This window comes from Pongo abelii, chromosome 6 (genome assembly GCF_028885655.2).
Source record: "Pongo abelii isolate AG06213 chromosome 6, NHGRI_mPonAbe1-v2.0_pri, whole genome shotgun sequence".
NCBI lineage: Eukaryota > Metazoa > Chordata > Mammalia > Primates > Hominidae > Pongo > Pongo abelii.
In genome coordinates this window covers 136545597-136567465 of record NC_071991.2, presented here as the reverse complement: position 1 = coordinate 136567465, position 21869 = coordinate 136545597, and the positions used below count along the sequence as shown (strand labels likewise).

Genomic DNA, 21869 nt, shown 5'->3' with positions numbered 1-21869 from the left:
CCTTGTATGTCTCCTTTTAAGAAATGTCTGTTCAGAGCTTTTGCCCATTTTTAAATTGGATTGTTAGATTTTTTTTCCTATTGAGTTGTCTGGGCTCCTTCTATATTCTGATTATTAATTCCTTGTCAGATGGCAAATATTTTCTCCATTCTGTGGGTTCTCATTTCACTTTGTTGATTGTTTCCTTTGCTGTGCAGAAGCTTTTTTCACTTGATGTGACCCCATTTGTCCATTTTTGCTTTGGTTGCCTGTGTTTGTGCGGTATTACTCAAGAAATCTTCGGGCCAGGCTGTTCACACATGGTCAGGAACCTCACACGTGCTTTGTTGTTACTGTTTGCACCCCCTGACACCAACGAGGGCCACCAGTGGAGGAGGCCTCTGGACTACAGTTTCTGTCTTCATGTTACATGTCTCCTCCAGTGTGGCCCAGAGCCAGGTGGGCTCCTGTGGGACGCCCTGCCATCAGACCCAGATTGTTAATGTTATTGTTGGGAAAGACAAAAAAGGCAGAAAGATCCCAGAATATCTGATCCACTTTAATGGCTGGAACAGAAGCCGGGATAAATGGGCAACCGAAGATCATGTGCTTCATGATACCGATGAAAAGAAAAGCTGTAGCTCGCCTGAGCAGCACAGGAAGAAAGAAGTGCTGCAGGTTGCCTGGTGTTGATTGACTCTGTCTTAAAAGGCCTCCTCATTGATAAAAAAGATGAAAATGATGAAAACTCATTAAGCAGTTCCTCTGACAGCAGCAAAGGATGAAGAAATAAGTGAAGAAAGTTATATTGAAGAAAAGACTGAAGTGAAAGAAGAACCAGAGCTTCAAACAAAAAGAGAAATGGAAGAAACAACAATAACTCTATTAGAAATACCTGAAGTTCTGAAGTAGCAGAAGGATGATTGTTATTACATTAACAGGAGGAAATGGTTAGTGAAACTTTCATGCCAGACCAACATCATAATGATTTTGGAAGCATTCTGCTCTCAATGCAGCCTTTTCAGCCAATGAGAGTCCTCGTAACCATCATGCTATGCCACAAGCCAATATGAACGTGCATTATATCCCAGAAGAAAAGAATGTTGACCTTTTTAAGGAGATGGTGGATGGATTAAGAATAACCTTTGATTACACTCTCCTGTTGGTTTTACTCTAGCCATATGAACAAGCTCAGTATAAAAAGGTGACTTTGCCGGGTGCGGTGGCTCACACCTGTAATCTCAGCACTTTGGGAGGCCGAGGTGAGTGGATCACCTGAGGTCAGGACTTGGAGACCAGCCTGGCCAACATGGTGAAACCCCGTCTCTAGTAAAAATACAAAAATTAGCCGGGCATGGTGGCAGGAGCCTGTAATCCCCAACTACTCGGGAGGCTGAGGCAAGAGAATCGCTTGAACCCAGGAAGCAGAGGTTGCAGTGAGCCGAGATTGCACCACCGCACTCCAGTCTGGGCGACAAGAGCGAGACTCCATCTTCTCAAAAAAAAAAAAAGATGACTTCGTCCAAGTTTTTTTTCCAATTAAGGAAAGTGGCACAAACACTAATACGATCCAGGAGGAACTCTCTTCCAGCCTGCCTTTGTTGAATCCATCCATGCCACAGTCCACAGAGAGTCAGCCAACCATTAGTGAACCAGCCACCCCCAAAAGGTGCAAAGCTGAGTTGGAAGCATTGCAGTCTCTGAGGCGGTCCATGAGCCACACCACCAACTGTGACAGACTTTCTGACAGCAGCACCTCACCTCAGCCCAAGCGCCGGCAGCAGGACACATCCGCCAGTATAACGAAGCTGTTCCTGCACCTGGAAAAGAAGACACCTGTGCATAGCAGATTGTCTTCACCTATTCCTCTGACTCCCAGCAAGGCTGGCTTTCAAGGGAGAAAAACTAATGAAATGAATGAGGTCCTGTCCTGAAGCTTATGCCATTACCCACCAGGTGACCAGCCGCTTCCACCCTCTTACATTTATGGGGCATAACATTTGCTGCGATTGTTTGTAAAACTTCCAGAAATCCTTGGAAAGATGTCCTTTTCTGAGAAAAATCTGAAGGCTTTGTTGAAGCACTTTGATCTCTATTTGAGGTTTTTAGCAGAATACCGTGATTACTTTTTCCCAGAGTCAGCTTGTGTCGCTGCCTGTGAGGTGCATTACAGCAGCAAGAATCTCCGGGCAATTTATTACAGTGTTGATGGTTCTGTAAGAACAACTCCTCTATCCAGCTCAGTGCTCTGGGTTCCAGATGAACAACTATCAAGGTAGTGGGTCTTTACCCAGAGCACAAACACAATGCCCACCTGGCGGCTCTGACAGAGGTAGGCCCTGAGTTGCCCACACACTGTAGTCATTCTGTTAGGAATTGTTTCCTGGGTGCCTATAGTGCTCTGACACAACACTTGCTACTGTGCAGGCCATCTGTGATGGCAGGAAAAAAGCAACTGGGTCCACAGTGAAATGTCCGTGGAAGCGTACATAGGTTATGCTATTTCAATAGACATTGCAGTTAATTAGCTAGAACCACATTGTTTTTTTGTTAGCATTAAATTATTATTTTTTTTTTTGCAAATTGGTTTCATTCTTTTGATGAAGCTGAGCAACTCTGTCCAACAAGGTTTAGTTTGTACTTGGAAACCACAAAGTAGTCTCAAAGTATTTTAGAGGGACTCGATATTGACAGCAAAAGAAAATTTGCAGCTACACATTTGCTTCTAACAGTTCCCTCTCTGTGAAACATTATTTTTGGTGATCTAAAGAAAGCATTGCGTTTCTTGTTTGAGATTTTACAGCTATACTTTGCTGTGTGATGTTATGGTTACCCTTCTGTAAAATGTTAGTTTTGGTGATCTAAATAAAGCCTATCTTGTTTGAAAGAAAACAAAAACAAGAACAACAACATAAAAAGAAGTCTTTGCCCACACCAATGTCCTGGAGAGTTTCCCCCAGTGTTTTCTTGTAGAATTTTCCTTATTTAAGGTCTTAGATTTCAGTCTTTAATCCATTTTGATTTGATTTTTGTATAGGGTGAGAGATGGGAGTCTAGTTTCATTCTTCTGCATATGGATATCCAGTTTTCCCAGCACAATTTATTGAAGAGACTGTCCTTTCCCTAAAGGTTCTTGGCACCTTTGTCAAAAATGAGTTCACTGTAGACGTATGGATTATTTCTGGGTTCTCTTAATGTGCTCCATTGGTCTATATGTCTGTGTTTATGCCAGTACCATGCTGTTTTGGTTACTATAGCTCTGAGGTATAATTAGAAGTCAGGTACAGTGATTCCTCCAGTTTTGTCCTTTCTGCTCAGAACAGCTTTGGCTATTCTGCTCTTTTGTGGTTCTGTATAAATTTTAGGATTTTTTTCTATTTTTATGAAGAATATCATTGGTATTTTCATAGGGATTGCATTGAATTTGCAGATTGCTTTGGGTAGTATGTACATTTTAACAACATTGATTCTTCCAATCTATGAACATGGAATATCTTTCCTTTTTTGTGTGTCCTCTTCAATTTCTTGCATCAATGTTTTATAGTTTTTATTGTAGAAATATTTCACTACTTTGGTTAATTCCTAAGTATTTAATTTTATTGGTAGCTATTATAAATGGGATTACTTTTTTGATTTTCAGATTGTTTGCTGTGGGCATATAGAAATGCCACTGATTTTTGTTTGTTGGTTTTGTATCCTGCAATTTTACCGCATTTGCTTATGAGTTCTAATAGTTTTTTGGTGAAGTCTTTAGGTTTTTCCAAATATAAGATCATATCATCTACAAACAAGTATAATTTAACTTCTTCCTTTTCAATTCAGATGTCCTTTATTTCTTTCTCTTGTCTGATTACTAGCTAGGACTTCCAGTACTATGTTGAATAACAGTGGTGAAAGTGGGCATCCTTGTCTTGTTCCAGATCTTAGAGGAAAGGCTTTCCACTTTCCCCATTCAATATGATACTAGCTGTGGGTCTGTCATATATGGATTTTATTGTTTTGAGGTATGTTCCACCTATACTCAGTTTTTTGGGGGATTTTTATCATAAAGGGATGTTGAATTTAATCAAATGCTTTTCCAGCATCAATTGAAATGATCATATGGTTTTTGCCCTTCATTCTGCTGATATGATGTATCCCACTGATTTGCATATGTTGGACCATTCTTGCATTCCTGGGATAAATCTCAGTTGGTCATGATGAATGATCTTTTTAATGTGTTGTTGAATTCTGTTTGCTAATATTTTGTTAACAATTTTTTTCATCCCTCTTCATTTGAGATATTGGACTTTAGTTTTTTTTTTATGTGTCTTTGGTTTTGTTATCAGGGCAATACTGGTTTTGAAGAATGAGAGGAAATATTCCCTCCTCCTTTCTTTTTTGGAATAGTTTGAGTAGGATTGGTATTAGTTTTTCTTTAAATGTTTGGTAGAATTCTACAGTGAAGCCAATGGGTCTTGGGCTTTTCTTTACAGGGAATCTTGTTATTATGACTTTGATCTCATTACTTGTTATTGGTTTGCTCAGGTTTTGGATTTCTTCATGGTTCAATCTTGGTTGGTTGTATGTGTCTAGGAATTTATCCATTTCTTCTAGGTTTTCCAATTTATTGACATATCATTTCTCATAGTAGCCTGTGGTGATTCTTTGAATTTCTGTAGTATTGTTTGTATGGTGTATACGTATTTGAGATGAGGGTCTCACTCTGTTGCCCGGGCTGGAATGCAGTGGTGTAATCATGGCTCACTGCAGCCTCAACTTCCTGGGCTCAGGCAGTCCTGACACCTCAGCCTCTCAAGTAGCTGGGGCCATAGGTGTGTGCCACCGTACCTGGCTAATTTTTTTATTATTACTTATAGAGATGGGGTCTTCCTATGTTGCTCAGGCTGGTCCTGAACTCCTGGGCTCAAGCCATCTGCCTGCCTCAGCCTCCCCAAAGTACTGGGATTACAAGCCTAAGCCAGCATGCCTGGCTGGTTTTAATATTTTTATATGGAAAAAAATATCATAGGCAAAGTTTAAAGGCAAATGACCTACCAGAATGTGACAAAAGTTAATGCTCAAAAGAGCTCTTGAAAACTCAGTAAAAAATAACATTTTATATCTAAAACTGATTCAAAGTTTTAAAACTCTCAGGAACAAAACAGGAAATTTACTCTATTTATTCTCTTATCCCACTTTTGCTGAGATGTTAAGAACCAATTCCAATATTCTCTCTTATTTCTGACCTCCCACTTTATAATGTGAAGCCTAATAGATACATCCCTAGACAGAGAATCAAACTTCACAGTCAATATATGCCCCACTCCAATTATGAAGCAGATCATAAGTACAGATTTCAGACATACCACATTCACTAGCTGATCCTCCCACCAACTGGAAGAACTGCTGGGCAATTTTCATATGATCCCTCTGAAAAAGAAACTGAGCTGATATAGAGGAATAAGGTAAAAATATTTTATTTTATTACACTTTATGGTTCTAACATATTTGTCAGGATTTAAATATACCCTTGTTTTAAATCTTGCCCCAAACAATACTAATTCTCATTAACATAACAACTAGACCCAAAACTGAATTAAAACCTGTGCAGGGACAAGCAGAAAAGAAGAAAAAGAATCAAATCCTTAAATTCTATCCTAAAACTTCATTAAATGAACTCAGTCATTCTACAAATATCTATTGCTCTTTTACCATATATCAGACCTTGGAACAGGAGCTATAGATATAACAATGAGTATTTATTAAACTCATTTATTTAATAAATATTTGCTGCCTATCTACTATACAAGGCACTGCAGAATGAACTTGAGATAAAAAGATTTATTTGTATCCCATTTTGTTCCAAAAAGAACAAAGAATGCTGTATTAAGATGGATAAGAGCTTAATTTTAGACAGTGTTTTGGTGTTTATAAAAATAACTTCTTCAGAGAAACAATTTTCTCCACTTTACAGATGCCAAAATTATAGCTAGATATATGTAAGTTAAAAAAAGTCGCTGCAAATAAGAATGAAGTTGCGCAATGATTTTTAAGTTTGTTATTAAATAAGTTGCTATTTAAAAATTGGACCCTTTTAAACAAGCAGGAGTCTTTAGGGTTATAAGTTTTTTTGTGTTTTTTTTTTTTTTGTCTCTAAATAACATAACATTCTTTTCACAATGCAGTCTGGATTGGGACATATGGAGAAATAAAAGGAGCTACAGGAGAGCCTATTGCTGCTTGCACTTTGATAGTCATTTTGTTCTCTTCCATACACCTATAACTTTGCAACCTATAGATTATCAGTGATTTCATACTCACTGAACCCATTTCCTGGCCAAGGGCTGCATTGACCACTCCTTTGAGAATATACTCCTAGAAACATGGAATAACACTGATTAAGAGGAATGTGGAGCTATGAGATCATTTTCAAATTAACTCCTTGCATTAACTCAATACTTTATATAAATTATCAAAGATTACCCACAGTTACTTTTCTCTGTTCTATCCCTGGCTTGAATGAAAGAATTAGGAGACACTCATTTAGTTTCCAGCAGCCAAGTATCTATATAACAAAATTTACCATATTTGTAAATTCTCAATCTTAAGCAAAAATAATTCAGTGGAAGCTCCAGGAGATAAGTTTCATTTTATTTCAATTCTATGGAAAAAAAAGTAAAATGTTGATATAATAATTTTTATTACCTTCTCAAACACTGCCATTCTCTGTGACCATATCATATATATTATTTTCCTTTTCCAATTTTTTTTTTTTTTGAGACCGAGTCTCACTCTGTCGCCCAGGCTGGAGTACAGTCACGCGATCTCAGCTCACTGCAACCTCCACCCCCAGGGTTCTAGCAATTCTCCTGCCTCAGCCTCCCGAGTAGCTGGGATTACAGGCCCCAGCCACCACGCCCGGCTAATTTTTTTGTATTTGTAGTAGAGACGGGGTTTCACCATGTTGGCCAGGCTGGCCTCGAACCCTGGACCTCAGGTGATCCACCTGCCTTGGCCTCCCAAAGTGCTGGGATTACAGGTGTGAGCCACCACTCCTGGCCCCTTTCCAATGTTATAGTAACTTTTCTTTGCTAGTAATCCTTTTCCTAAAAAAAAAAAAAAAAAAGTGTCCTCTGATGTCCATTTATAAGGTATTTTCTCTTTTGGAGTCCTGGGGGCTCACTTGTATCCCTTTTTTCAGACTTGGTTCAGTTCTTTAATAGATACCCTCCCTAGCTAGCAGCTTTATCAATCTTTCATTTAAGAGAGCTCACAAAAGAACAGCATGAAAGAAGCTGAATCTTTTAATATACTTGAGAAATATACTTGTTTAAACTCCATGGGGTCTGGAAATATTTTTCATTCAGTCTTTCATTCAATAAATGGAATGTTTACTATATACTTTATGTACGTAGTGTTAGAGATACAATATAGACACAGTCCCTGACTACAAGGAGTTAACGATCCAATGGGGAAGAAAGACAAGTTACAGACAATTTATGAGATAACTGCATGTATCTAGTTGTTAGTTTCATCAGAATTCTAAATTTTCATATTTCCAAATACTAAAGGAATTTTCCAAATTTCCTTACCCTTTTTGACAAAATGACTACATATAAGAGAGTTTAAAAACATCAAAAAGCCTAGAACATTCATTCTCATATCACAAGTCGCATATAACATTCCTAAATGAATACATATGGTCTTTTCCTGGGATTCTACAGGCAGGAGTCTGCCTAATCTTCTCTAATATGACTTCCAACTAAATTTCTGAAGTTTCACTTTTAGCAGAACTTGGTTAGTAAAAATGTAAAACATTCTCAGTTACCTGAGGGGTAGTAGGTTCCAGATCCTTAATTAAGTTATAAGCTTCTTGTACATCATCTGAAATACAACAAAGTAATTATACTAGTCTGTATTCCAGAAAACCCTCCTGAAGCAGTCCTCCCAAAAGATAAGATCCTTCAGTACTTAAATATTCATGGGAAATATGATCTGTTTTATCTGTCTTCTAACTCTCCATGTTTGGTGTTGAGTAGTTATGCTAAAAATAACCAAATATCCTTAGAAAACTCATATTAAGGCATGAAGTACCTTAAAAATTGTTGAAGCTAAGAACATGGATGAGGCATTCTATGCCAATGGCATTGTATTAGATAAGAAAAGCAATGATTTTTTTAAAAAAGAGAGAGATATATAAAGTATATAGGAATTAAATGACATGAAGTCTGAGATTTGCTTTAAAACATTTCAGGAACAAAAAAGAGGTGATGAAAAAAGAAGATTGGAAATATCTTGAAAAGTGCTGAATCCAGGGTATTTGGGTGTTTATTGTACTATTTATTTTTGTCTATGTTTGAAATTTTCCATAATAAAAATAATTTATAAAATATATAAGCTGTTTATTTCATTCTTGTCCAAAACATATTTCTTTTTGCTTTTATATAAAAGAGAGGCCAGGCATGGTGGCTCACACCTGTAATCTCAGCACTTTGGGAGGCTGAGGCAGGCGGATCACCTGAGATCAGGAGTTCAAGATCAGCCTGGCCAACATGGCGAAACCCTGTCTCTACTAGAAATATAAAAATTAGCCGGGCATGGTGGCGCACGCCTGTAATCCCAGCTACTTGGGAAGCTGAGGCAGGAGAATCGCTTGAAACCGGGAGGCAGAGGTTGCAGTGAGCGGAGATCATGCCACTGCACTCCAGGCTGGGTGACAGAGTAAGACTCCGTCTCAAAAGAATAATAAATAAATAAATAAAATAAAGTAGGACTGTTTGCAAGTTCATATTCTTATTTTAATAAATACATTTTCCTCTATGAGGAATATGTTGTCCTGGTTGGTTTCTACCATGCACCTAAAAAGGCCCACATTGTTAGTCCAGGGACCATGACCAAATGCCACCACAAATGCATGGTGGCTGCTACCCTGTACTCATAGCTGTTAGAAAAGGCTGCTTTAGGCATGTGTCTGACAATATTAATCTTACTTAGGGGCAATAAATATCACATCCTCTTTGAATCATAGTATTTCTCATAAGCAGCCTGGGGTACAAAGAAACAGAAAGGCAGACAATCAAAGCAAATAAGAAACAGTTAATACTTTTTTCAAAAGACACAAGAAAATGTGAATGTACATTATGCAATGGGGGAAACTAGAAAAAGAAAAAAGAACTGTAAGGGAAGGGGAGGAAAAACAATGAAAAAGAAAGAATGGATAGAGAATAAAGGACAGCAAAATAAAAGGAGAAAAGAAAAAACAGAATGAGGGAGAAGGTAGGAAGCGACAGAAGAGGAAAGAGGATAAAAAAAGGCACAACAAATAACCACCAATAAACTTGTTCTATGAACTTGTTGCAAATATATTTTTGGAAGTATGGATTTAAAAAGTGAAGCAAATAGTTCCATCAGACATATTTAACTATTCTAAAATATCTCATTGTAAGTAAGACCAGGACAAATTTTTCTTACCTTGACGAAGGTAGTAAATCACCAAGTTTAGCCTAGCTTCAGGAATGACATCAACTAGGGGAGGTAAAACCTGCAAAGCCCCTTCACCTCCTCGGAAAACAACCTAGAGATACAGAAATCATGCTATTATGGCAATAATGATGTATATATTTATTGGTGACAATGTTTAAGGAGCTGGCACATATAACTGGGTTCATGATATTCAACTAAAATAGCTCTGGGAATCAGCTGATACATTGAGAACTTTTACTATTGGCTGAATTTATTATTGCCTACCTAATCCCTATGCTTCTTACCTTCTCTCTTCTTTTCTTTCCTCTCTGCTTTTGATCCTTCTTAACAGCTTTGTCATAATTAAACATTTTATTTTTAACCCTGTGTAAAACCTACCTCCATTATCACTCTATACCCTTGCCCTTCTTTTTTATTCATAGCACTTATATCTTTATTTTATTGTATATTTCTTTATCTGTTTATCTGTTACATCCACCAGAATATAAGCTCCATATGGCAAGGAACTTTGCATTTACTGTGTATTCCTAGCCCCGAGAACTGCGACTAGTATAGTCGGCATTCAGTTATTTTTTGAAAGGATGAATTTATTTTTGAAGCTCTATTTATACATATGACCTTGACCTCATTGAAAGAAAGCCATGATCTAAATTATAACAATATACACCTACTGTATACTCACAAAAATTTAAATTAAAAAGATTAAAAAATAAAATTATAATAACTATGAGAAATAGTAAAAGCATAACCCTTATTGTGTACATCTCTTTTCCTCTTCATAACTGCAGAAAACTCCTAAAGTACCCAATAATTAACAAAACTCTTTTCTAGGCAGACATTCTACATCAAAAACTCCATGAAGGAATTTATATATCCTTTCTGAGCCTGTTTCCTCATCTCTAAATGGCATTAGTAATGCCTGCCTTTCAGGTTATTATGAGGATTAAATGAGCAAAAGTGGGCTAAATGTGTGGCACATATTTCAGTGTTTCATTGAATTAATTTAGTAAACATTCATCAGCATGTACTATATGCCCACTACTGTAACAAGCACAGGGGTTATAGCAGGAACAGGCACTCCCCTGTCACCACAGACTATTCAAGTGGGGACAGACCTCCATAAAGCAAACAAATAAATATGTTATCAGGTGATAATAAGTGTTACAGAGAAAAGCTTAGAAATCAAAACAAACAAACAAAAAAAATCCATGAAAGGACAATTTATTTTGTGTACTGTTGTATTTCTAGAGCCTAGCATAGTATCTGGAATGTAGCAAACTGTTTCACAAATAAATGCACAGAAAGCAAGGTCATCCAGCATGAACTACATAATCTCTTCTCTCGACCCCGAAATATCTATTTAGTGATCTTTTTTGGTTCCTTTTTCAGATATTCCCTTCTTTTGTCAAGATTAATTCATTCACCTGTCTTCTTGATCCCATGACTTCTAACTCCATCTGAACCTCTTTTCTCCATTAATTATTGTACCTTCAATCTTCCCAAAGCCCTGGTCCTACTTCTCACTGTAAACACACACAAGAGGTTTTTGTTCTCTTGAAAAATCTTCCACTTGGCCCCACTGTTTCCTCTGGATAGTGCCCTATTTTTCTCTTTTCTTTCAATGCCACACTTCAAAAGTATGTGGCTTACTGCTTCTACTTTCTTCTCATCCTCTCACTCCTTAACCTCTCAAAACATTGGCTTCTGCTCTCAGCATATGAATAAACTCACTCTCAGGAGTCACAAATTAATCTCTTTAGCCAAATTCAATGGACTTTTCCGTCCTCTTGCTCCACGATGTGTCTGCAGTTTTGACACTGATGCCTACAAGATGACAATAATAACAACAGTGCCATTTTCTCTTTTTTCTTTTCTTTTTTTTTTTTTTTTTAGACGGAGTCTCGCTCTGTCACCCAGGCTGGAGTGCAGTGGTGCGATCTTTGCTCACTGCAAGCTTCCCCTCCCGGGTTCACACCATTCTCCTGCCTCAGCCTCCCGAGTAGCTGGGACTAAAGGCACCCGCCATAACACCCGGCTAATCTTTGTATTTTTAGTAGAGACGGGGTTTCACTGTGTTAACCAGGATAGTCTCGATCTCCTGACCTCGTGATCTGCCTGCCTTGGCCTCCCAAAGTGCTGGGATTACAGGCATGAGTCACTGCACCCGGCCTATCAATGCCATTTTCTAAATGCATACTGTGTGAAGCACTTTACACATATTACCTCATTTAATCCTCCCCCAAAAAAGCAAGATAAGTACTTTTTTTTTTTTTTTTTTTTGAGACGCAGTCTTGCTCTGTCGCCCAGGCTGGAGTGCAGTGGCACAATCTTGGCTCACTGCAAGCTTCACCTCCTGGGTTCAAGCAATTCTCCTGCCTTGGCCTCCTGAGTAGCTGGGATTACGGGCGTGTGCCACCACGCCCTGCTAATTTTTGTATTTTTAGTAGAGGTGGGGTTTCACCATGTTGGTCAGGCTGGTCTTGAACTCCTGATCTTGTGATCCACCCGCCTTGGCCTCCCAAAGTGCTGGGATTACAGGCATGAACCTCTGCGGCCGGCCAAAATAAGTACTTTCATTTTCCCTATTCTACATATGAGAACACAGACTCAGCAGTGTTAAGTGACTTACCCAAAGTTACAAAACTAGTACATGGTAGAACTCCATTTTGACCTCAAATCTAACTTCAAAAGTTGGTGTTTTTTAACAACCACTTATATTGCCCTGATATTTTTCAGGTTTAAAAAAAAAAATAAAAGTAATATGTGTTCACTGGAAAAAAATAAAGTATTATGAAAGAAAAATTTCCATATTGTTACTTCTCTTTCTAATCCCAATCTCTAAGAATTATCCCTATTTCATATGTTCCTTTCAGTCATATATTCATATAGTGGTTCTTTACCTTAGCTGTATATTATATCCACCTGGCATGCTTTAAAAAAAATACTGATAGCTGGGCTCCAGACCAACCATTAAATAAGATTCCCTGGGGATGGGGCCCATGCATCATTAATTTCAAAAGCCTCCCAGGTGATTAAAATGTGCAGTTGTAAATGACATTACATTATCTAGATGCTTCTTATTGTTTGCCCTTTTTGTCTCATTTGTTGATACTCCTTCCTCCTGTCCCATAAATACAGATGCTGTTTTGGAACCATATTTTTCTATTTTTAATCCGTTCTACAATATTTATTTCACTTCAGCAATTGAAAACCTTCCATATTAATCTGTCAAGACTCTTACAATAACTCCTAAATCTATTCTCAAGTCTTTATCTTTCTCCAAGCTTAAATTCCAGACTACTATATAACCCATAATTTTCCAGAAAAATTAATCTGGTTTCAATTTAGAAACTAAATCTGAAGTTAAAAGATTAGATGCAGAAACTCATAGTAGTAACTATCCAAACAAAACTTTATCTGTGATGGAGGCCTGAATTAGAGAAGAAATGGAGTAAATATAAGATACTGCCAACAAGAAGAGAATAGGATTTAGTAATTGAATAGAGATTGGAGATAAAGAGAAGGGGAGTCTAAAACAGCTGTGGTTTACTGGAAGAATTGGTACTACAAAAAGGAATAGAGAAATCAGAAGGAAAAAGCATAGTTATTATTATTGCCACTTCTGGATGAAGAATCTCAGTAGTATTAGATGATTTGCCCAGTGTTCCCAGGTATCTGAATTGAGAGCAGCTGTTCTGAATCTCACTATATTACCTGAGATGTAATCTAGCCCTAAACCCAACCACCCATCCAACTTGAGTGTCTGCTATTCCCCAGTACAAATTTACTGTTCTAGTAAGATCAATCTGCTCACAATCTTTTACATATGTCAGCTTCATTCTAGCTCCATGTCCTTGACTAGAATGAACACTCTAAATCTCAGCCATCCTTCAAAGATGCAAAAATATTTCCCATTTATTTTCAACCACAGGGGGATATGTTCCTTTGTCTTTCTCAAAAAAACAGACACCTGGATCTACACTGCCTTGTGCTTCTTTCCAAATATTAAATATATTCCTGTTCTCCCAACAAGGATTTCCTTAAGGAAACAGATTAGTACTTTCAAACTTATCTCCTCCACAGTGAGGAGGGGTTCCCTTGGAGTAAAGCATTATTTGCTAGGGCATCTCCTTTTATTCATCTCTCTAATTGCTGTGATGTACCAAAGCAGAGTAGGACTGAACTCAGTCAAGACGGGAAATCGTTATTCACCAGATTGTGCCTGATGAGTTCTTTAGCAAATTCAAAGGATGAAGAAGCATTGTCCATCAAGCTTTTGAGTTCTGCCTGAAATTTAAAAAAGAAAGGCTTATGAAAATGACAAGTGTATAGTTCTTATACCACATATTGACACAATGGTTTATAATTTACAAAGAATTTAACATGCTATTTCATTTGATCCTCATGACTCTAGGTCAATGTAATTATTATTACCCACATTTTCAAATGAGAGCAATAATAAATGAAAACAATGAGGCTTATAAAAGTTAAGTGACTTGGGCCGGGAGCAGTGGCTCATGCCTGTAATCCCAGCATTTTGGGAGGCCAAGGCAGGCGGCACAAGGTCAACAGATCAAGACCACGTTTCCTCTGGTCAACGTGGTGAAACCCTGTCTCTACTAAAAGTACAAAAAAATTAGCTGGGCATGGTAGTGTGCACCTGTAGTCCCAGCTACTCAGGAGGCTGAGGCAGGAGAATCACTTGAACCTGAGAGGCGCAGGTTGCAGTGAGCCAAGGTTGCGCCACTGCACTCCAGCCTGGCGACAGAGCGAGACTGTCTCAAAAAAAAAAAAAAAAAAGTTAAGTGACTTGAAACTTATACTAAGCAGCAAGTTTGAAAACTGGGATACTCAAGTCTGAAGACTCCTAGAGTTAGTTTTTTCTTTCAGTGTCAAAGGTGATTAACAAACTAAGCCTTAAACAACTAAGGTTGATTCTTTAATCTGAAAGGAGATGTTAAGAAATCCTCCTTTCATCCCTTTTCTATTTCTATTAGTGGGTTGCTAAGCTTTTCTGGATAAAATCATTAAATTCTTGATTGTTCTTCACTAGCTACCACAAACTTGTTCTGCCTGATCTCATAGTTGGGAGTGCATGTCTGCTCAGCGATTTTTTTTTATCACTCTTCTCTTGTCCACAGTACAGTTCCAAAGTTTTGGGTAATATTAGGTTACATCAGCAGTTTTCAAGCTTTTTGTTCTCAAGATCCCTTTTATACTCTATAAATGATCTCAAAGAATTTTTGTTTATGTGGGAAATAGCCATCAATACTTATCATATCAGAAATTAAAACAAAATTTTAAGTACAATTCATTGAAAATGGTAGTAATAATATGCCTTAAAATATGTTGGAATTAACATTTGGTCTCAATTTCAGAGCAACTTGTCATTACTGAAAATAAAAACAATTAAATTTTTTTAAAGTTTAAAAATAACAATAATAAACCCCACTACACATTGACATACATATTTTTTACTTTAAAAAACTGTATTTATCAAATCAAAAATTTAGTGAGAACAATGTCATTGTCTTACGTTTTTTGCAAATCTCTTTAATGTCTGGCTTAACAGAGGATAGATGGATTGTCATATCTGTATCTGCATTTCATCTATTTTGAAACCATATTGTGCCAGGTGACAAAGACAAAAAAGAAAGCCCAATACCAGCACAAGGTGGGAAGTCTAGTGAAGACACTTCCCACAATCAGCAGGAACTACTAAAGAGCTACACTGGCAAAGGAAGGATGAAATGGAATTTTCTATGAACTTTTTGGGGACCCCTTGTACATAAATTAATAAAATAAAAAAACAGTTATGTAATAGGATTAAAAACAAAAGCTGGTTTTTGAAAAGACTAAAAAAATGTGAAAATGTAAATGAAATTATCAAATTTTTAGAAAAATACAACTTACCAAAAATAACACAAGAAGAAATAGAAAACATGCATAGTCCTATAACCACTAAAAGAACTGAATTAGATAATTTAAAATCTTCCAAACCTAGACAGTTTTGTCAATAAGTTCTACCAAACATTTAAGAAATATAAAAGTCAATCTTATACAAACTCTTCCAGAAAATAGAAACATATGGTACCTGCTTCAATTCATTCATTTTCCTTTGAGATAACCTTTGCACCAAATCCTGACAAGAACTATACCAAAAAAGCAAATTATAAACCAATCAAACCAATATGTATTGATGCAACAAATTAAATAATAGCTATCTAATATGTGATATGTAAAGAGAAGAATGAACCATGATGAAGCTGGGTTTATTCTGGTATAATGTTGATTTTTAAAATTTTTTGTTTTTTGAGACAGGGTCTTACTCTGCCACCGAGGCTGGAGTGCAGTGGTGCCATCTTAGCTCACTGCAACCCCTGTACCCCAGGCTCAAGTGATCCTCCCACCTCAGCCTCCCAAGTATCTGGGACCACAACCACACGCTACCACACCAGGGTAATTTTTGTATTTTTAGTAGAGATGGGATTTCACTGTGTTGTCCGGGCTGGTCTCAAACTCCTGACCTCAACTGATTCGCCTATCTCGGCCTCCCAAAGTGCTGGGATTACAGACGTGAGCCACCATGTCCAGCCTAAAGTTGATTTAACAATAGAAAATACTTCAAATAATTTGCCACAAGAATAAAGGAAAATGATATGACCGTCTTAATAGACGAAGAATACAAGATGTTATACCTCAACATCTGATCCTTATAAAACCTCTTAGCAAACTAACAGTAGAAGGGAAGTTCCTTAATCTGATAAAGGATATCTTTAAAAATCTACATTAAACATCATATTTAATGATGAAATATCATTTCTTAATGATGAAATATCATCAAAAGCTTTTCCTTTGAGATAAAAAACCTTACAAGGATATTTCTTTTTTTACTTTGTTGGTTTTTTTTTCTTTTTTTTTTGAGATGGTGTCTAGCTCTGTCACCCAGGCTGGAGTGCAGTGGTGCAGTCTTGGCTCACTGCAACTGCTGCCTCCCAGGTTCAAGCGATTCTTCTGCCTCAGCCTCCCAAGTAGCTGGGATTACAGGTGCATGCCACCATGCCTGGCTAATTTTTGTATTTTTAGTAGAGATGGGATTTCACCATGTTGGCCAGGCTGGTCTGGAACTCCTGACCTCAAGTGATCCGCCTGCCTCTGCCTCCCAAAGTGCTGGGATTACAGGCATGAGCCACTGTGCCTGGCCAGGTAGGTACGATTTCTTAGATTCTGCTGCATACTCCTCATGCTGTGGCAACCCACCACCACACCCCCCACTGTCCCTGTCACCCCACTGCAATCACTTGGTGAGTAAATGAATGACTAGATATCTTACTTCACCGATTATATATATAGAAAAACATCAATATACAGAGATACATTAAGACAACTAGAAGCAAATCTAACAAAACACGTAAAAAGACCAATACAAAGGCCAAGCATGGTGGCTTATACCTGTAATCTCACTGCTTTGGGAAGCCAAGGCAGGCGGATCGCTTGAGCCCAGGAGTTCAAGACCAACCTTAGCAATGTAGTGAGATCTGTCTCTATTTAAAAATTTTAAAAAATTAGTTGGACACAGTGGCACACACCTGTAGTCCCAGCTACTTGGGAGGCTGAGGCACAAAGATCACTCAAACATGGAAGGCAGAGGTTATAGTAAGCCATGATCCAGCCACTGCACTCCATCTAGGCTGGGTGACAGAGCCAGAGCTTGTCTAAAAAAAAAAAAAAAAAAAAAACCAATACAAAAAAAAAGCACAAAACCTGACTAAAAGAGCTTAAAGATCTGGCTGGGCACAGTGGCTCACGTCTGTAATCCCAGCACTTTGGGAGGCCCAGGCGGGTGGATCACCTGAGGTCAGGAGTTCAAGACCAGCCTGGCCTACATGGTAAAACCCCATCTCTACTAAAAATCCAAAGATTAGCTGGATGTGGTGGCGGACGCCTGTAATCCCAGCTACTCAGGAGGCTGAGGCAGGAGAATCGCTGGAACCCAGGAGGTGGAGGTTGCAGTGAGCCAAGATCATGCCACTGCACTCCAGCCTGGGCAACAAGAGCAAAATTTCATCTCAAAAAAAAAAAAAAAAGAAATTAAAGATCTAAATAAATGGAGAAAGATACCATATTCATGGTTTTAAAGACTTAATTTAAAACTATCAATTATCTCCCAACTCATCCATGGATTCAAAGCAACACAATTAAAATCCTGACAGGTTTGTTTTTGTGTTTGGATTTGGCAGGCTTGTTTTAGAATTCATACGTACGGTATTGAGGGCAAGGATACACAAATGGATCAACAGAATACAGAGTTCAGAAGCAGACATATCTAAACACTGGAATTATTTTTCAAAGGTGGTGGAATAGTAGGAAAAGACTGATCTTTTCAATAAATGGTCTGAAACAATGAGTTATTCTTATGGCAAAAAGATAAAATTTGACCTCTGCCTCACAGTCTACACAAAAATCAATTCCATGTAGAATATGGACTTAAATATAAAAGAAAATCAGTAAATAAACAACATATCCTAAATAACAAATGGGCCAAAGAAACCAAAAACAAAATTAGAAAATACTTTGAGATAAATGAAAGAAAGATATAATATAACAAAACTTATGGGATGAAGTTAAAACAGTTCTTAGAGGAAATTTTATAGTTGTAAATGCCTATATTTAAAAAAGAAAATAAGAAAGACCACAAATTAATAACCTAACTGTAAAAAAAAGAGAAAACTAAACATAAAGCAAACAGAGGAAGGGAAAAATAAAGATTAGAGCAGAAATCAATTAAACAGACAAGAGAATGGAGAAAATCAGTGAAACCAGAAGCTGGTTCCTTGAAAAGATTAAGAAAACTTGTAGGTAGACTGACCAAGAAAAAAACAACGAACTCAATTTACTAGAATCAGAAATGAAAGAAGGCAATACTACTGACCTTAGAGAAATAAAAAGGATTACAGAGGAATACTGTGAACAATTATAGGCCAATATATTAGATAATTTAAGTGAAAGGAACAAATTCCTAGAAAGACATAAACTATCAGAACTGACTCAAGAAGAAATACTATTAATAGACATACAACATGGATGGATGTGCACAGATTGAAAGACTTAATGTCATTAAGATAGCATTAACCCCCAAACTGATCTTTAGAGTCAATGCAATCCCTAAATAAATTGGATTAATGATTTAAAAACTACAATGAAATAAAAAGCCCAGGCCAAGATGGCTTCACTGCTTAAAATTATACCACTTAAAGAAGAGTTAATACCAGTTCTTCACAAGCTCTTTCAAAATACAGAAGAAGACGGAACTTTTCCCCTTATACTGTGTGGCTAGTATTACCCCGATACCAAAACCAAAAAAAAATTACAAGAGAAGAAAATGACCAATACCATTTTTGAATATGGACACAAAATCCTCCAAAAAATTCTTAGCAAATGGAATCCTGTAATGTATTAAAAAGATTATTCACGATGACCAAGTGAGATTTATTCCAGGAATACAAGGGTGGTTTAACATTCAAAAATCAATTAATATACCATATCAATAGAATAAAACCCAAAAACTAAATGATCATCTCCATAGCTAACAGAAAAAGCAGACCCATTAACATCCTTTCATGATAAAAACATTTGGAAGTTCCCCCATCTGAGAAAGAACATTTACAAAAAACCCACAACAAACATCATTTTTAACGGTGAAATATTGGATGCTTTCCACCTACGATTGGGAACAAGACAAGGATATCTGCTCTCAGCACTTCTATTCAACATTGTACTGAAGGTTCTAGCCAGGTCAATTAGACAAGAAAAAGGAAGAAGAGGTGTCCAGACTGGAAAGGTAGTAGTAAAACTATCCTGATTCACAAATGTAATCTTATATATAGAAAATCCTCCCCAAAATCTGCAAGAAAGCTAACAAATGAGTTCAGCAAGGTTTCAGGATACAATCAATACAAAAATCAGTAGTACTTCTATTCTCTTGCAATGAACAATTCAAAAATGAAATTAAGGGAACAAGTTAATTTACAATAGCATCAAAAATAATAAAGTACTTAGTAATAAATTTAACAAAAGAAATGTAAAACTTGCCACATAAAAACCACCAAATATTGCTGAAAGAAATTTAAAAACACCTAAATAAATGGAAAAACATTCCATGTGAATGGATTTAAAGACTTAATGTTATTAAGATAGCATTAATCCCAAAACTGATCTTTAATGCAATCCCTATCAGAATCCAATCTGGGTTCTCTGTAGGAATTGATAAGCTGATTCTAAAATTCATATTGAATTGCAAGAGATCAGAGTAACCAAAACAATATAGGAAACAACAAATTAGGAGGCCGCATACTTCCTGATTTCAAAACTTGCTACAAGTAAGGAAGATAGTGTGGTATTAATGTAAGGATACACACATAGACCAATGGAAGAGAATTGAGTCCAGAAGAAATGAATCCATTTGTCTATGGTAAACTGATTTTCAACAAGAGTGCCAAGACCATTCAAAGGGTGAAAGAATAGTCTCTTCAACAAATGGTGCTGGAATAACTGGATATTTACATGCAAAAGAATAAAGCTGGACTTTTACCTCAGGCCATTTACAAATGTTAATTCAAAATGGATCAGAGACCTAAAAGCTAAGATTATAAAACTCTTAGTGGAAAACACAGGGGCAAATCTTCATGACTCTGGACTTGGCAATGGAATCTTAGATACAACACCAAAAGCACAAGCAACAAAAGGCAAAAAAAAAAAAAAAAAAAAAAAGGATAACTTTGACTTCATCAAAATTAAAAACTTTCGTGCTTCGAAAAAAATACTATTAAGAAAATGAAAAGACAATCTATAGGATAGGAGAAAGCATTTGCAATTTGTGTATCTGATAAGGGACTGAACCTAGAATATATAAGAACATGTGAAACTCAATAATAAAAAGACAAATAACTTATTTAAAAAATGGGCAAAGAACTTAAATAAACATTTCTACAAAAAAGATATGCAAATGACCAATAAGCACATGAAACAATGCTCAACATCATTAGTCATCAGGGAAATGCAAATAGAAACCACAAGATTCCACTTCACACCACTAGAATGGCTAGAGTCAAAAAGTCAGATGATAACAACTGTTGGCAAGAACGCAAAGAAATCAAAACGCTTATATACTGCTGATGGGAATGTAAAATGGTGCCGTTTCTTTGGAACAGTCTGGCAGTTCCCCAGACAATTAAATATAGAGTTACCATATGACCCTGTGATACCACTAGTAGGTATAAACCTGAGAGAACTGAAAACATACATACAAACAAAAACTTACACAAAAAGTATAATGTTTATAGAAGCAGCATTCATAATAGGCAAAAGGTGGAAACAACACAAGTGTCTATCAACTGATGAATGGAAAAAACTAAAAGAGGTATATTCATAAAACGAAATATTATTTGGTCATAAAAATGAATAAAATACTGATAGATGCTACAACATGATGAACCTTGTAAACACTATGCTAAATAAAAGGTGCCGATCATAAAGACCAAATATTATATGATTCCACATATATATGAAATATCCAGAGCAGGCAAATATATAAAGACAAAGTACATTAGTGGTTGCTCAGGGCTGGGAGAATGGGGCAATAGGGGTTGATAGCTGAAGGGTATGACTTTTTTTTTTTTTTGAGACGGAGTATCGGTCACCCAGGCTGGAGTGCATTGGTGCAATCTCAGCTCACTGCGACGTCCACCTCCCAGATTCAAGTGATTCTCATGCCTCAACTTCCTGAGTAGCTGGGATGACAGGCATGCGCCACCATGCCCGGCTAATTTTTATATTTTTAGTAGAGACAGGGTTTCACCATGTTGGCCAGGCTGGTCTCTAACTCCCGACCTTGTGATCCGCCTGCCTCGGACTTCCAAAGTGCTGGGATTACAGGTGTGAGCCACCGCGCCCGGCCATTTCTTTTTTTTTTTTTTTTTTTTTCTGGAGACGGAGTCTTGCTCCGTTGCCCAGGCTGGAATGCAGTGGCGCAATCTCGGCTCATTGCAACCTCTGCCTCCCGGGTTCAAGTGATTCTCCTGCCTCAGCCTCCCAAGTAGCTGGGACTACAGGCGCACGTGGCCACGCCCTGCTAATTTTTTGTATTTTAGTAGAGTCGGGGTTTCACTGTGTTGCCCAGGCTGGTCTCGAACTCCTGAGCTCAGGCAATCCACCCGCCTCGGCCTCCCAAAGTGCTAGGATTACAGGCATGAGACATTGTGCCTGGCCAACATTTCTTTTTGAGATAATGAAATGTCCTAAGATTGACTGTGGTGATGGTTGCACTTAAGCTGTGACTATACTAAAAAACCAGTTGTACACTTTAAAAGGGTGAATTGTATGATATGTTAATTATATCTCAATAAAGCCATATATAAATAAAATTA

At 37.3% G+C, this 21869-nt stretch overlaps 1 protein-coding gene and 1 pseudogene across 5 annotated transcripts in view; one reads left to right on the top strand and one right to left on the bottom strand.

Moving 5' to 3' along the window:
• Positions 1 to 21869, bottom strand: part of IFT56 (intraflagellar transport 56) — a 90258-nt gene that overhangs the window by 49567 nt on the left and 18822 nt on the right. For all 5 annotated transcript variants that reach the window (XR_008527600.2, XM_054560680.1, XM_063725797.1 and 2 more), the window contains exons 8-12: positions 13657 to 13731; positions 9433 to 9535; positions 7790 to 7845; positions 6283 to 6336; positions 5328 to 5391 (exon numbers count right to left, since the gene is read on the bottom strand). Coding sequence is in view for 4 of the 5 variants with exons in the window: in XM_054560680.1 (XP_054416655.1) it covers positions 5328 to 5391; positions 6283 to 6336; positions 7790 to 7845; positions 9433 to 9535; positions 13657 to 13731 (352 nt within the window). In the remaining variant the exon portion in view is untranslated. The remainder of the gene's footprint in view (positions 1 to 5327; positions 5392 to 6282; positions 6337 to 7789; positions 7846 to 9432; positions 9536 to 13656; positions 13732 to 21869) is intronic.
• LOC103891220 (male-specific lethal 3 homolog) lies at positions 410 to 2312 on the top strand (annotated as a pseudogene).